This window comes from Epinephelus fuscoguttatus, linkage group LG14, assembly GCF_011397635.1.
Source record: "Epinephelus fuscoguttatus linkage group LG14, E.fuscoguttatus.final_Chr_v1".
Taxonomy (NCBI): domain Eukaryota; kingdom Metazoa; phylum Chordata; class Actinopteri; order Perciformes; family Serranidae; genus Epinephelus; species Epinephelus fuscoguttatus.
Genome location: NC_064765.1, coordinates 11,048,456 through 11,065,380, shown reverse-complemented (window position 1 = coordinate 11,065,380; position 16,925 = coordinate 11,048,456). Strand labels below are relative to the sequence as shown.

Below are 16,925 nucleotides of genomic sequence, written 5' to 3'. Positions count from 1 at the left end.
GCGACTTTTAAGGTGGAACCTTGACTTGTAACATTGCAAACAGTAACTGGTAATCCTGCATTGTTTACTTTTAAGGATACTGGTATCATAATTTTTCAGATGATATCCTGCTCTAATCATCCCTAGACAAAACAAGTAATAAAAATGTTCTTACATTTTAAAGATCAAACAGTTAATGGGTTGATTACTGAAATAATCATTAGCTGCAGCCCTAGTGGAGAAGATTTGTAATATTTGAATTTTTTTATTGCAACATGACAAACAGTTCAATATTTTCTGAAAGGATTCAAAGACCCTATGAAGCCCTTAACGTCTAAAATGAACATTTCTTCACAAAAATGACACTAAACAGGCAAAAATATGCAAACACAAACATTACTCAGTTATCACTACTTTACACACGATTAATAATCCCCTTATCAGAGTTCAATCAGCTCCTCTTTAGACACTAGTATGTTTGTCATCTGGGTGCATCTTAAAGCGACCTCTTAAAAGAGACTGGAAACCTTTAGTCAGGTCCGACGCATGTAACTATTTTAATCAGAGCACAAAAATAATAGAACTGGACATTTACAGTACTTACAGTTCACTTTTTAAGACACAGATCTTATTTTGGTTATAAATATGCATTTAATCGACCCGGTACATAGTCAGAAATCTCTAGTCCTGCTAGACAACATGAAAAATTATATTTTAGTTTTGAAGCGTATTTAACACAATCTTATATTGGACTCATCTATGGATAAATCTTAAAGGCTGAGTGGAGCTCATGCTGCACAGGAAACCACTCAGCCAGTGGTGCTTTATTAAACACTGCCATCTAGAGGCTGCCCGCTAAAATAAAGTCTCCATGTCTCCTAACAGGCCTTTTTAATCTGTTAATCTGAATTCCTTTTTTTTTTTTTAAATATAAAAAAGTACCTAATTTATAAGTCGAGATCGATACATGAACAGGACATCGTACATTTATTGTCCCTCTGACAACACAGAAATCCTGGTATCACAAAATATCTTCAGTAATACACTTGAAAATACAATGAAGCCAAAGATCTATTAAAAGACTCGTCATGACTAGTGTCAGGTTATTAAATGTACAGATGTATTCAGCCACTAAGTAAAGCATTTATTGAAGCAAATTTTCCTCAGAATATCCACGGTGTGCCTGAAGACCTGAATGATGATGTTCACAGTGCCCTAAAAAAGCAGGTATGCACATGGTGTATCCTTGCAGTACAAGTAGTATTCGGTGTTGAGGTTTATATCATAGTATCGTCTCAGAAGTCAGAAACAGACGGATGGATGAGCTGAACATCTGAACCTGCACAATTTTTCTTTTTTTTTTTGTACAAAAACAAATCAATAGCATGATTAAAATAACATACAAAGTGCAAAGTTTTGCCTTTAAAGCTTGATTGCGTGTTTTTTTTAAAACAGTTTAATATTGACCAATCTCAAAGGGAATCACTGCTACAGTACTTTGTGACACGCTTCAGTGACGATATGACACGACTGTGACGAGGATCAATGGAAAATACTGACAGGAGTCAAAGCAGTAGCACATGCATGAGGTGACGAAGAGGATGATGATGATACTTAAAGTGGCAGGTTGGCTTAAGCACTGACTGACATCTCTTACATGTGCACAAGAAGCATCAATGTATCCCTCATAAAAACCGTCTCATCATCTCTCAACAGTCGAGCAACGCTGGGCTGAGTGAACCAAATAAATCAAAGACACATGTTGGAGTCCAGACGTCGCTACTGACGGGTTTTTGAGCAACACAACAGTGCCTGTCTGAGACTGACCATGTGCTTTGACCTCTCTGGAAGGGTAAGAGAAAATAACTTCCCCTGTAGGATCATTAAAGGGTTAGTTCAAAGAAATTTCCCCCCAAAACACTGTTGTTGTTTTTTTAAAGTGGTATCTGACTCTGGTTTTATGTGGTCAGGTTGTGAGATATCAGTGTTTGTGATGTTCTCAGCATTTAAAAACTGCAGCTCCTATTTCTAGAAACAATGTCACAGCTACTTTGGATGACCCACATACCACACTGTGAACCTGTTTTTAATTGAAACTACTTTCTCCCAGAGAAAAGTTCCTGTTAAAACTGCCAACAGCAGGTTTTTCTTTTTTATAATTAAAGTGAAACTGACCCTTTAAAGCAGTGGCTCACAACATTTTTTGTCTGAAATTACCTCACTGTACATTTGTATTGTGGCATCTTAAGGGGACACCTGAGGTACCTGTTTATAATCCGTATTTTGGAAAATTAAACTCCATCTTGTTTGGACCTGATATTTTGCCTGTTTCCCAGTTTAATTGCCCCAGTGACCTCTCATGACATCACAGTATATATTTAGGTTTATATGAACTTGGATGTTACTGATTATTAAAGGGACAGTTAAGATTTTTATCAAGTGATGTTGTATAAAGGTACTTGTCCATAGTCAGTGTGTTACCTACAGCAGATGGCGGTCGGCACGCCCTCAGTTTGGAGAAGCAGGCAGGAGTACTGACATGCCAGCTGAGCAATGTACTGCTGTGGATGAGGGCAGCAGCAAATTGAATTTTAGCCACCTACAACAACAATGAAAAAAATTATTATTTTTTCTACAATATATTTACAAACATATCAATATATACATCAGTTTACGTTTTCGCTATATTTATATCTTCACCTTGATGTCAGACAGCCCTTTTCAACGGGGAACTGAAGCCATGATATCACTCTCTTCAAAGCCACCAGACTCCACTGATTAAAACAGTAATTTTATCTCGCAGACCACAGGAGCTGCTGGTCTACCGCTGCCTTAGTCTGTTACTTTGTTTAATTGTGCAACTTTAGTGAATCCGAACTGCCTCTTTAAAACAGTGAGGCCACACAATAACACAAACAAGGCAGAATTAGACCAGCAGCTCCTGTGTTCTGCGAGGTAAAATTACTGTTTTTGTCAATGGAATCTGGCTTTGAATAGAGCACAGATAATGACTTCAGTCTCCAGCTGGAAAGGGCTGTCTGAGTTAAGGTAAAGAGCACGGACTGTATATAAAGATGGAAGACATGACAGCTCCCCAATAGTCTCAATCACCCCCTGCTGGCTGGCTGCAGTATAGGTCATAAAGCACACCCTCTCCATGTTGGTGGAAATTGCTATTGCGCAGACTCTCCCAGTGAGGTCACCAGACCAAGATGGAAGTGGCTGTATCTTGGATATTTTAGCTTCCCTGCTTCCCCAATCTCCCATCTTTATGTACAGTCTATGGTAAAGAGGTTAAGATATTCTAAGTATAGTGTACACTAAAACTGATACATATATGTTTTTTAGGTGGCTAAAATTTGTTTTGCTGCTGCCCTCGTCCACAGCAGTACATTGCTTAGCTTCTGCGTTGGTACTCCTGCCTGCTTCTCCAAACTGGGGGCGTGCTGACTGCCATCTACTGTAGGTAATACACTGACTATGGATAAGTACCTCATACAGCCCCACTACAAAATTCATAATTATCCCTTTAGTTATACAAAACTGGATATCGTTTCTGGTCTGGTAAACACTCCTGTTTCTGTTTCCACACCACCAGATTGTTTTCTTTCTCACACTTGAAGTCTTCAGCCCCAACCAACGCTGATGTGCTGAGGTGACATCACTTGAAGTACTGTGTCAGATTTTGCCATAAAAGGATTTGTGTAACTTTTAACTTTATTTTTAACAGACTTTGCATAAAATCGGTGGGGTTCCCCTTTAAGATCAGCCTCAATCCAATTTTAATCATATTTGTGTAATCGTTTTCCTCCTTAGCAAAAAGTTCTAGTTCTTAAAATCATCTAGGTACCACCTGCCAAGTGCCAACTGCACAAGTAACCCTTGCGGTATGAATACTCCTGGTTGGGAATCACTGCTTTACAGGATCACACTATCATGGATCACTGTGGAAAGCTTCTTGTTTTTGCAGCACCACCAAAGGTTTGGTCACCTCAGCACCAGGGACAGCTCCATACTCCGACCCAAATAAAAGCTGCACTACCTTATAAAACATCACTTCCAGAGACAACACATGCACGCAAGCACCTACATGAGAAGCCGTGCATTCAGTGCAAGATGTCACTTTCAGCTTTGGCACCCACATGTGTCTTTAAAGCACGCACATGACTTCACTGACAGGAGCACACAGAAACATCCACAGTCCAATCCTTTGACTCTAAAATGTACAACAGCAGTCTATACAAACCAGTTCAAACTACCAGCCCTCTCATTAAACATTGCAAAAAGGTACAAAGTTCTAGCTTATGATGCGGGTTGTTTTCAACCTTAACTCAGGAAGAAACAACACAGAAAAGGAACTCTGATTCAGATTCCAGGGAACCAATAAACAAAAATATATCAAAGACAAAAGGACGTCAAATCAAAACTGGCCTCCCTCCCGTCCTCGTCTCTTCCTCATAGTGGCACACTGAACAAGTTGTTCATCAAAGGGGGGAAACCTAGTTTTAAAAATCTGCCCCCGAGAGACACTGGTACTAAACCAACCCTTTCCTGTGATACACTGTTATTTTCCTTACAAAGAAAAGTGAGCTGGGTCCCACAGAGGCAGTGTGTGGAGTATGGTATTTTCTTTGGAACAAACAGCACTGCAGCACATCAGCTAATAGAGCCTGGCTCCCAGAGGGGAGCTCAATATAGGACACTTTTCCTCTTCCTCCACTTGAGCTATTAATACACCCAAACAAAAGAAAAGAGGCTTAATGAGGCAGCAACGGGGAACTCATGCGAACTAAGTTAGACAAGAGCTTTGTAGTGTTCAGCTCCAAGGATTCCAGCTTTTCATACGGGCGATGGATTCTACTTTGCTAGTCCTATTGCGCCTGATGCTATGAGGGTAAAGGTACAGTATATGTACATTACGTTACGCCCTTTTAAGCATGATGTGTGGACCCATTTGGCGAGGCCTTTTTTTTGAAATGGCAAAAGCGACACAACAGCGAAAAAGAGATGCATAGTTTTAAGCATGATAATGGGCTGGATATGGATATTATAGATCCCATAAAGAATCTGAAGTAACACACTGTTACAAAATGAGCTAGAAACATCAAACATATTTCACTAGTTGGACAAAACAAACAGAAACCGTGATATATATGAAGCATTTCTTTGCATATTTGCATGAAAGGAAAGATCTCATGCAGCTTAGAGCAGCTACCTTGAAGTTAATGCTTTGGTTCAGATTCAGAGTGCATTAAAATGGAAGAAGATGAGGGAGTGTGTTTAAATGCACACAGTCGTCCAACTAAGAATTTGTATCCTGACTGAGCAGGAGAAACTGCTTCAGAGCAGCTTCACACACTGAACACAAATACCCCTGTACATATCAACAGAATACAGTATTTCAACTATTACCATGGAAACAGACTAACACATACTTGCAAAAAACAATTAACAGAGCACGGCATTGACTTGCCTAACTATCCTGGCTAACATCAGTTATTGTAACATCGGGACATTACAATATTCAGGCTATTGTAAAAAGGGGTTTTTGGTGTTTACGTCCAAACACCACAAACAGTAAAACTTCAAAGTCTCGAATTAAATCGAGGATATTCAAATGTGCAAGTAAACAAACTCACATTAAATCAAGTGCCAAAAAACAAACAAAGAAAACAAGAGGGTGATGTTTGAGTTTACACCATGCACTGGGGACTTAATACTAACCAGATATCTGCCTCAAAGTGAGAGAGCTGTCACACAGTGCAAAGATCACCATTTCAGTCATGCAGTACAACATGGTAAATAGAGCAAGGGATGGTGTCAAAAATAAAAGGAGTGTTGGTTTGAGGTCTGTCCTCAGGGACTTGATGTTCTCGTAAAGGGAAGATATTTTGCAGTAGTTTTAAATCTTTGGGCGGCGACACAAAGGAAACTAAAATGTCCGAATGTATCACCGCCCCCCAACTCAGACTCAAACCTGTCCGTTACCTGATTTAATAGCATTTTTTTGGCACGTAAATGTTTCCATTTTCAAATTTAGTCATCTGAAAAGGACTGAGCTGCCCTTTGGCATCTTGCATCTCAGAAAACTCAACCTCCAATTCCTCGACGAATTCACGTCGCTCTAAGCTGATTGGAACTTTCCGTTTGGGGCGATCGGCTCAGTCCAATTGGTTGTGGTGATAATGAGACAATTAAGTCCACTACCACACAAGGCAAATCCACTGCTGGGCTTAATACTGGCTTGAAGGATCAGACCATGTGGAACAGCAGCGATGCTGAGCCTTGAAGTAGTCATGCTCCCACATCAGAGGCAAAAAATGCGTCTAAATATAGCTCTTCTTGTAGGGTCATGTCCCCTCGGGCAGCAGTACTCCCCATACAACAATGAAACCACAGATTTGGCTGAACATACGACATCCACATTTGGTTGTTCCTATAAAAAGATGTTTACACATTTGCTTCTTTTATCCTTATAAACAAGGATAGTACTTTTTTTGACCACTGGACACAGCTGCAGTTCAATCTCAAAATTCACCCGCCTCAATAAATAACTTTTCCAAGTCCAAAGGGACTTTGGTTATGTAACTTTGACAACCATCAACCGGCAGCTAATGGTGTTAATCTCTTCTTGCCTATAATAGTCTTACAATGTCTATATAACTGTGTCTCAATAACCTACTATGATGATTACAAAGATGAATAAACAACCATCTGACGACATGAAAACAGTCTTTTGAGCTGATAGGGAAAAACATACACACGTACACAAAATGTCTTTTTTTTAAAGACTTACTGTATCCATTATTTCCTCTCAGATCAGTCTAAACCATAAATAAGTTAACAATATAGCTTATCATAAATAAATCTCAGTCTGTAAAATTCACATATAAATATCCTGCTCCATCTTGCAGAGACTTCCCAGAGAAGAGAAGTGGACCCACGTTACGTTACGCTTCTTCTCTCCCTTTGACACAAAAATACAAAGCATCCATGATGTAAACACTATGACTTTCCCTTTAAAACCTCTGGAGGCATGGACAAAGACAGGTAAATGGAGCGGACAGAGAGAGTGGCCATCTTATGACGACACTGAAGATGACTCTCCATTGTCTGTCTGGACCTGGGGCAGTAGGGCAGCCCTTTTCATTTTGGACACTGGTGACAGCTTCTTCCTGGTCCAGTCCCTGATTGACACAGTCTGTGTGTGTGTGAAAGTGACAGAGAAGGAAAAGGGATAGGGTATTGCTAGTGATGATTGATTGATTGATATTGAGGTGACGGTTGCTGCTCCTGCTGCATGCTTGGTTTTTGGAGACGTGCGGACGTCCATGCAATTGAGCCAGAAGCAGAGAGCTGCCAGGGACGGAGAGAAAAAGAAGAGAGCTGTCTCTACGCTGGTCCGAGCCATCCTGCGGGTCACAAAACTGTCTGAATCTCCCTTTTTCCTCTCGCTGTCTCACTGTCCTTCTGAGAAATGAAAGGCTGGATGCGCTGGTTGGTGCTCAGAGTCCGTTCCCAGGGCCCCGGGTGTGTTGACGGGCGTGGTGAGAGGCGTGCTGTTAGAGGGCTGCGGCTTGATGTGGCCCTCTGGAAAATTCTTCTCCTGAGACTGGGAGGAGGAGGAAGAGGAATGGGTGCTCTCACTGGAACTGCTGCGGGTCTCTGTGCTGGTACTTGTCTTTTTCATCTTCCTCCTCTTGGCTAGTGGGGCTTTGTCCACCGTCTGCAGGCGGAAACCTTCCCGCTTACATTTGTTAAATGCCTGGGACAAAAATAAAAGGGACTGATGAGCCACTCATTAGGATTTCTTAGAATTTTCTAAGGGATGCACTGATTCAGCTCTTTCTCTCATGCTTCTGATTCTGATTCCTAAACTTCAGGGTATCTGCTGATATTGAGTGCTACTCCTTAAGCAGCAGTTAAATAGGGTCAGTATCAGCTCTGATACTGATACAGCAGATCAGATTAGTGCATCCCTGCATGTTCAACATCTTTTCTGTACTGTGTTGGACTACTTGAAAAATAATGAAAAACATTTTTAAATGCATGAAATACAGACCTACACTATCTAAGGTGTGTTGACTGATTCAAACGTGAACTCATGCACTGAGTAACATGCAAGAAAACATTCCACCTTAAAAGTCGCTGGTGGTTGCTGGTGGTAGCCCTGAATTAAACATTTTTTTCTCAGTCTATACACAGCTAACTGTAAAGACAAAAGGGCAGCAAAACATCCTTTCATTACATAGTTATAGCTGACTAATGTATGTACACTTCCCACTCTAGAAACTAGGTGTGTAACGATCCATTGATCTGGATCGATGTATTGATTCAATGATCAACAATCCAATGTCATCGATGCAAAGTGTAAACATCGATCCATATCTGTGTCACCATCAAACAGCAGCAGGCAGATGGCGAGCAGCCAAGAGAAAGACGATCACGATAATGCTATTTATTCTGGAATGAATCAGCAGTGTGGAAATATTTTAAATTTCGGAGAAAATACGGACAGACAGAGCACATGGCGTATGTAAACAATGATGTAACGAGATAAAACACAACGTGACGTTACCTGCCTCGTCAGGCATCTCATCCTGCTAACTCATTACAGTTACATTAGCTGCTTTGTGTCAACAATGTTCGGCTGAAAAAATGTAGCTGCAGGCTTAAACCAACAGTGAGTGAGAAAAAAATTACAGTTCCACGTAATTTGTTAAGCTATGAGAAGAGGAGAAAAGTCCACTAGCCGCTAGGCTAATTTATGCAGTGTAAACATGCTTAAGCTAATAATGACTGACTAACAAAAACAACTGTTGTGTCCACAAACCTTGACAGTTATTACTGAGCGGATTGTGATACTTTTGTTAAACTATGTTGTTATTAGTCCATTTTTTATGGCTGTTTGGAGAAGTTTGCTTTCAGGGCTTTCTTCCAGACAGGTCACTCTGGAAGAAAGCCCTCAAGGTTAACTTATCCCATGTCCAGTTTTATGTGTGTTAGTGGAGTCCACTTAAAGTAAACTTTGATGCACTTGAGCGGTTACAATTAACATTATTTATGTGTTGTTTTTATCTTTTATGGCCAAAGGAAGAAAAGAAAGGGGTGGCAGCTTCTTCTGTAATCGATTGTGTTAAATGAGCAGATGATATTGTATCATATCGATTGCAGGCCCCTGAATCACATCGAATCGAAATCGTATCATGGCAGACTTTGTAATATCAGAAAATATCGTACTGTTGTCCAAAGAATCGATAGGATATTGTATCGTGATGAAACAGGTGATTTACACCACTACAAGGAACATTAGTTACATGACCTTCAAAATGAGCCACAACTTAACTGTGAGTTTGCGAGCCTGTTATAGAAGTGCTGCCGATAAATGTATAATCTCTAAGCTTGTTCTGTTTAGCAATTATTAGAAAATAGAAATCAAACGATATTAAATATGTCTTATTTTCATTAAAAAATTTAATTAAAATGACGGGTAACAATGGATTATGACAGAATTTTGACGACCCCTGGCTGCAAATAAGAATTAGTTTCAATATTGATCCATCTGCTGTTATTTTCTCTTCTCTGACAGTAAATTGTGAAAAATACCTGTTTTATTTTGGAGAATTCACAGTTCACTTAAAATAATATTAATCTCTATCTCAAGGTCTGTGTTTAAGAGGTGCTTCTGTACAGTCACTGAGCTGTAGGCTGGAAACGATAGTTCAACACAACCCAAATTTCACAACAGGAAGCCCAAAGCTCCTGACCTGACCTACATCTCAAACAAGCGCGCACTGCTGGTCACTTCTTACATTAAAGGTAGCTTTGACGTAAGTGTGGACAGAGGCAGTGGAGGAGCCGAGAATGTCCGGGGTCATGAGCGGGTTTGAGGACAGCTGGCTGTCGTCCTGGAGCCAGGCATTGTAACGCAGGCCGCACATCTTAATCCTCTTGTTTGGGTCGACCGTCAGCAGCTCTGCGGGAACAAGACACAGATAATTACCTTTAGCACTCTAAATAAAAGAGTTAGGAGGTGAGCTACCTGAGGACGAAGTGATTTCTTCTTCAGGTAGCTCAGTCACTGTGAGCTACTTTGTGGGTTAAAAGATCATTCTGTAATCCCAATGTAAACCAATAGCTGACTGAAACCAGCTGATAAAATTGAACTTTTAAAACACAGAATATTTTTAGACATGCCGTCATTCCAAAACTGGCTGTCTTTTAAAGCAGACACCAACTCTATATACAACAAAAAGTGTTTTCTAAAGCAATAAGGAAAAAAATCACATTAGTTTACATCTAAAATTTGAGAAAACAAAACAGTGTTGTCAGTAAGTAACACAACTCATCTCACTCTTAGTTAAAAGTGAAATTACATCTACAATTCTTATAACGGATGCACGGAAATTCTGGACCAATACTGAAACAGATGTAAAAAGTAAAAATTATTTTTATTTTTTGGTTATTTATGCCTCTTTTGTGCCACAGAAACAAGGAAATCTTCATTATAAAAAATAACTGAACTGTTTTAAAGTCATACAGTCCTTCATTACACGACTTGAGCACAAATTAAATCATACAAATTTATGAAACAACTTTTAAAATACACTTCTCTCACATAAAAAACATTTTAAAAACAGACTCAAATGCCTTTCTTTCTATATTTATTGCAATTCCCTTTCTAATATCTATTTTTTATTGATGTAAAATTATCAAAAAAATTCTCCCTCCAACAAAGCCTCTTGCCAAAAACTACACTTTACAAGATTACATGGAAACGCATCATGAGAATATTATAATTAACTTTTGACCAATACTCATTTTTACCGAAGACACTTGAATGTATCATAATGTATCTCAATGCAACCTCCATTCACTGTCAGTTCTGGCCACCAGCTGCTAACAGCTAAAAGCTAACGTTAGTTATCCTCCTGAAGATCTCTGTTCATCCCAAACATGTTTTCTATTGTCCCTGGTTCGTTAATCTTGAGCTCTGCTTTTCAGCTGGCACAAAACTGCCACTGGTGAATGTCACTTTCTTTGCTGATAGGCCAATGGCAATCAATACGATGAATATTGGCCAGTGCTCAGCTGATAAATCAGTCCATTTTACTGTCTAAATATGGAAGAGGGTTTGACAAAATACAGTATTAATAATAATAATAACATATTTAATAATAATACAGTATTTTACATACTTTACATTTGAGACACACTTCAGTAAAACAATTTCCTAAAATTTTGTCATGAAAGCTGTATTCACACAGGTCTAGTATTACCTAGTCTGTATATACAGACTCTACATTCAGTGAATGTGGAGTCTGTAGACAAACACTGGAGATCTTGCGTCCAGAAGAAGAGCGGAAGAGCCCTGGTTTCCAGTGCTAGGCTGTTTGTAGTCTGCGTGATACTGATCAATCATGTTTGAGCCGGCTGCAGTTGTTGCCAGGTTAAACGCTCCGTGCGGTGAACTAACGAGGCGGAACATAATTGGCGTCAGTGCAAACTCTGAATCCATCGCAATGGTTCAGCATATTTACTTATATATAAATGGAAGTTGGAAACGGAAATTGGCCTCCTCAAACCCGGAATGCCAAAAAAATCAGGGGTCTGCCCCAAGAGGCTGCCGGAAGTCAGACGCTGAATACAGCTGATGGGTTCTGAGAATGAGTATTACCAGGCAATTTCACATGATTTAGAAATACCACCCCACAGCTGGCACAGTTAGCAAAGTCTGTTTTATAGCCTGGGTATGGTCATGGTCCTGCCTGCCATTCCGTTTCCCAAACGACAAGAGCCCTGAATGAATCAATTTGCACCCAAAATGCATCAAGACATCAGATTTCAGACCATCCACCACTTCCATCCTCACCTTGAATCAGGTCCTTGGCCTGCTGGGACACATTCCTCCAGGCCTCGCCTTCAAAAGAGAAGTCTCCCTGTTTGATTTTCTTCATTATCTCCTCAGCACTGGTGTGGGTCAGACTCTTCTCCTGACACTGGAAAGGCACCTGGCCAGACAGCATGGTGTACTGCAAACAGGAAGGAAACCACACAATCTGCTGTCAAAACATCATAAATACAGTTTCCAGGCATATCTACATGAATCTAAACATTCTGTGCAGTCAGTGTGGCACAGAAAGTGGTTGTTATTGTCAATCATGTCGCCTAAGATGAGCTGGTAAAGTAACCAGGTATTGGTGTTAAATCATATCTGCTGTTGAGATAACAACATGCTTTTTAAGAGCTCTTGACCGATCACGACTGTGCACATTATTCCACTGTTATGCTGCATGTTGTTGACCGTGGGTGAACCAGCACTAAACAGGAGTGTTGTGTGCTCAGCTGAATGAACAGGATACTCTCACCTTGCCCTGCTTACATCTGCCCTCACATTTCTCATTAAAATGACAATAGTTGGGAACAGCCCTTTTGGCAGTGGAGGATCTGTCCTGATCTCTGCCTCTCCGTCTCTCCCTCCCTCTCTGTGTCTGCTTACTTTGCTTCCAGGGCATTGTGCACACAGCTTGTCAGTAGCCATTTCATCAAAGCTCCATGAGGCACACTACTCCCATATCCCCCCAGGGGGCGTCAGTGCAAAACAACACTAGCACAGAGCGCCCAGACTCTGTTCAGATGACTGGCCGAGTATAGAAATCTCTCTCTCGACTCTCCGACCCCCCCCGTGTGCCCTCTCCTTCTCCTCTCTACCTCTTCTTTTAATTTCCTCTCCTCCACACAGAAAAAGGTTGAATAAGGATGACATTTCCGCTACCGGGAAGCAACATCTCATATTAGCGCAGCCCTAACCAGCCCTGAGAGCCGGGCTGGTTGCTCTTCACTCTGTGGTGAGCGCTAAAACTGTGTCAGCTCACCACAGGATGCTGAAGGTTGCCGTGCTGAACAAGAGTGGGAGATGAATATCATGCAAATAAGATTAAACAGAACATGCACACACATGCATACATACATGTGCGCATTTATGTGCACAAACAGCCCTCCAACACACACATAAACACACACACACACTGAAAGCCTAAACTACAGCCAGAATCAGTTAAAATAACAGCTGATTGCTTCATCAGAATGGCCTGCAGTAAATGTTTGAACCATAAACTGGATAACATCAACAAATCATCACTGTATGGAGCTCATGATTAAACATTAATTTGGTTTTAGAAATGCTTCACTTAACATTATGATGAAAAACAACTTTAAAGTGCAGCTCGGAGCTGTTGGTTTTAAAAACATTTTACAAATTACAAATTTACATAATCAGGTCACTTTCCTGGAGCATTGTGGAACGTGATAGTCTTCAGTAGGCATATACTTGTGAACAAATAATCATGCTCCTGAATAGGGCCAATCAATGATCTGTTATTTAATCTTACTCCTGACTGAGCAGCATCAGCTTCATCAAACTGAAAGTTTAATTTTGATGTGGGGTTGTAAGTATCCTCAGTATCTTTTGACCTAATTATATTAAATATTTAAGAGCATAATGTAAACATTCTGTGCTACAACTATAAGTTACCACAAAGTGTACTGTAAATCCTAAAGTTTAAATACACCCTGGGATTAAAACCTTAAATCTCAACCCATATTGATATATTCGATGAAAATTTAGGCCTGATTTTGTATAGTAGTAATAATATAGTAGTAATATGTTATGGACAAATCTCTCAACCTAAAATAATTCCCTTTTCCTCTAACTGCAAGATTTATTCAGGTTGATTAGAATGTGTACATATATGGAAGTGTGTGTTTATACAGGTGTATATATGTCTGTGTATATGTGTATAGATACACATGTGCGTGCATGTGTGTGTATGTATATTTATAGATTTAGTTTTTTACTTAACAAGGATTTTTGTTTTTTAGTTTACTTTACTTTAAATGTGACTTTGTGTCCCGTTTACACTTGCGTCTGTTCTTAGAAGAAAACCTAATAAAACAGTAAATGAAAAAAAACAAAAAAACCCCAAACATTTAACCTCATTTCCTCCAGGTAAATTTTTTTGCTAGGAACTTATGGATTTATCAGCTGACTATCAATATCGGCCAATATTCACCTTGTTGGCTGCCATCGGCCTAAAGGCAAATAAGATGACATTCACCAATGGCAGTGGCCGATGTTTTTCTGTTGTCACATCACTTTTTCACAGGCTAAAAATCAGCACTTGAGACTACCTGTGTCCCATTGAAACGGGGATAATAGAAAATATGTTTAGGACGTACAGAGATTTTCCCCAGGACACCGTCAGGTCAAAAGAATGAAGTAAACCCACTATCCGACCTATTCTTGTCTCAATAATGCTTCACTGTGAACAGCAAATCTATGTTGAAATCAGCGGGAGGACACCTAGCTAACGTTAACAGCTAACCGATTTAACAGCTAACAGAGATTGCACTGAGTTAATTTATACTGCATTCAGCTCTATTTAGTAAAAAAATCCTATTGCGAGAGGGTAATGTTCTCATGATGTGTTCAGTGCAACTTGTAAAATGTAGTTTTTCAAAACAAACTTGAATAAATACAGTTTTTTGAAGGAGAAATTTGTTGATGTTTTCACAGCAATATAAAACAGAGTTATTATAAAATACAGAGGTTTTTTTTATAATCAAGATTTCTTTGTTTCCCTGACTCAAAAGGGGAAATAAATATGAACAAAAACAAAAGTCTGCATCGGTATTGGCCCAGAATTTCACAATCAGTGCTTCTCTAATTTTTTGATCATATGAATAGAGATAGAGAGGGAATCATGATATATTATATAGAGTGAAAAGGCTTTTGAAGCAGTTATCATTATTTAAAAGACGTTTTCCATGTATAAGAAGGTTATATTAACGGTTGTTTTATACATTTGTTGGATAAAATTTATGCTCATTCAAAGGATGTGTAATGAAGGGCTGATTATCTTAAAACAGTTCAGTTATTCTTCATAATAAAGATGTAGTTGTTTCCCTGACACGAAGAAAGTAGGAAATGTTCACATTTTAAAGACAATAAACAACTTTTTTTTTTACTTGATTAATAACTCAGCTGTCACAGACTGATTTTAAATTGATTACCTCACTAATCAATGGACCACTTGTTTCAGCACTAAGTTGTATGTTGTATTTTCATTGAAGAAAAAATAAGTATTGTAGGCTAACTTTTCTTTTCCTGTTACAATGTTGGTGATTTCTGTTTCAACTGCTGTGAAACAAAACACTTGCGGAAATGCTGAGATCACGGGCTGATATGTTTCTTTCCCCTCAGGATAATCTTAAGCTGAATAATGAATGATTCTCCATCAGTTCAATTTTTGTTTTAACTTGAGCAAGGCTCTGTCGTCCCACACCCACTCACCAGAATGACCCCCAGACTCCACAGGTCACAGGACTCGTCGTAGCCGTCGTACTTGAGTATCTCTGGCGCAGCGTACTGCAGGGTGAAGCAGGGAGTCTTCAGGAGCTGATTGTCTGGTGGTTTGAGGCGAGCAAAGCCAAAGTCTATGATTTTTATCTCGGAGTTCTCACTCTCGTCTGTGAAGAGCAGGTTCTGCAAAGCAATTGGAGACACGGACAGCAATCATTTCTTTGTGCTCAGCAAAACTGGTCCACTCGAGAGCTTACTAAATTGGACATCAAGACTTGTCTGACCAGGTGCTTTTGACCCGCGTTAGGGTCAAACAATTTTAGTCTTGTTTTGCAGAAGATTGCAGAGTCAGAATGACAATACGACAGATCATACAAAGTTCAGAAAAACACAGTAATTGTGTTTTAAAAGCTTATGATCCAGTGTGTCTGTATTCACCACAGAGACACAAACTGTGCTCATACAGAGTAGAATTTCAAGCAACAGTCCTGCTGAGTGTTACGTCCAATACCTCCGGTTTAAGGTCCCTGTGCACCACTCCTACGTCGTGCATGTGGCTGACAGCCGACACCAGTTTTCGCATGATGCGGCTGGCCTCTGTTTCGCTGAAATGCTGCTTTCTGCGGATCCTCTCTAGCAGCTCGCCTCCACCGAGCAGCTCCAGAACCAGGTACGTGTGGAGCTACAGCAAACAGATAATATATTAACACTTAACACTAACCTCTGACACACCCAGCCTTTAATCTTTGGCATGCTTTGCAACACTAGAGCAGACTGTGCAAACATTCCTAGAAGGTTTGCAATTAAACAAATATTGAAAAGTGTAAGCTTTCTAATGTAAAATCAATCTTGCTTTCACAGCTTCATATTAAAAACAACTGAATGTTAACATAGGAAATGGTGGGAAAGAATTTTTCTGTTGCATAATATATGTAACAAAAACAGCCCATCCTTGATCCCATGATGCTGAGATCAAACCATAATGGTATTGAGTAAAAGTGAAAGGGGCCAAACAAAGTGGGAAGGGAATAATGTGCCTGGGCGGCGGGGTAGAGTTTCTCATTAGTGCTGGGTCTGGGGAACAAAGGCAGGACTGGGTTGAGGCGAGGCGAGGCAGCGCTGCTTTGATCTGGGTCACAGGCCTCTGAGGTACAGTAATAACCCCACTGAGCTCATCAGGACTAAAGTGGTGCTCCTGGGCTTGAAGGACCTCGGCTAATGAACCTGTACACAGTCAGCTACACGGACACACCTTCCCAATATCCTAGGTACATTTAGAACACATGCGCACTTAGTTTGGTTTGAGTGTGATTAGCAACGCGAGGAAATCTAGGTTGTTTCTGTTCAGTGGCACAAAATGGATGTTTGCACAGCTGCCGTTTAAAAATACGTTTGGTGTAAGATATCGAGCACATAGAGAGATGTTTATGGGACAATACATGAAGAGATAAAGAAAGACCTTGAGGGCTTCCAGCCTCCCCATTAATCTGCCTCGTTCCAGTTCAAGGACTTAATAAGGCTGCGGTCCCCACAGGCTCCGCAGAGAGCCATGTAAAACACAATTTATGGTGGCAAATGTATCCGC

General features: G+C 40.1%; 1 protein-coding gene across 1 annotated transcript in view; it reads right to left on the bottom strand.

Annotated features, from left to right (window-relative positions):
* Positions 1-220: 220 nt before the first annotated feature.
* The window catches only part of rps6ka5 (ribosomal protein S6 kinase, polypeptide 5), a 30,058-nt gene continuing 13,353 nt past the window's right edge, over positions 221-16,925 (bottom strand). The window contains exons 13-17 of the mRNA XM_049596516.1: positions 15,852-16,022; positions 15,332-15,523; positions 11,852-12,011; positions 9,792-9,955; positions 221-7,744 (exon numbers count right to left, since the gene is read on the bottom strand). Of these exons, the coding sequence (XP_049452473.1) occupies positions 7,439-7,744; positions 9,792-9,955; positions 11,852-12,011; positions 15,332-15,523; positions 15,852-16,022 (993 nt within the window). The 3' untranslated portion in view covers positions 221-7,438. The remainder of the gene's footprint in view (positions 7,745-9,791; positions 9,956-11,851; positions 12,012-15,331; positions 15,524-15,851; positions 16,023-16,925) is intronic.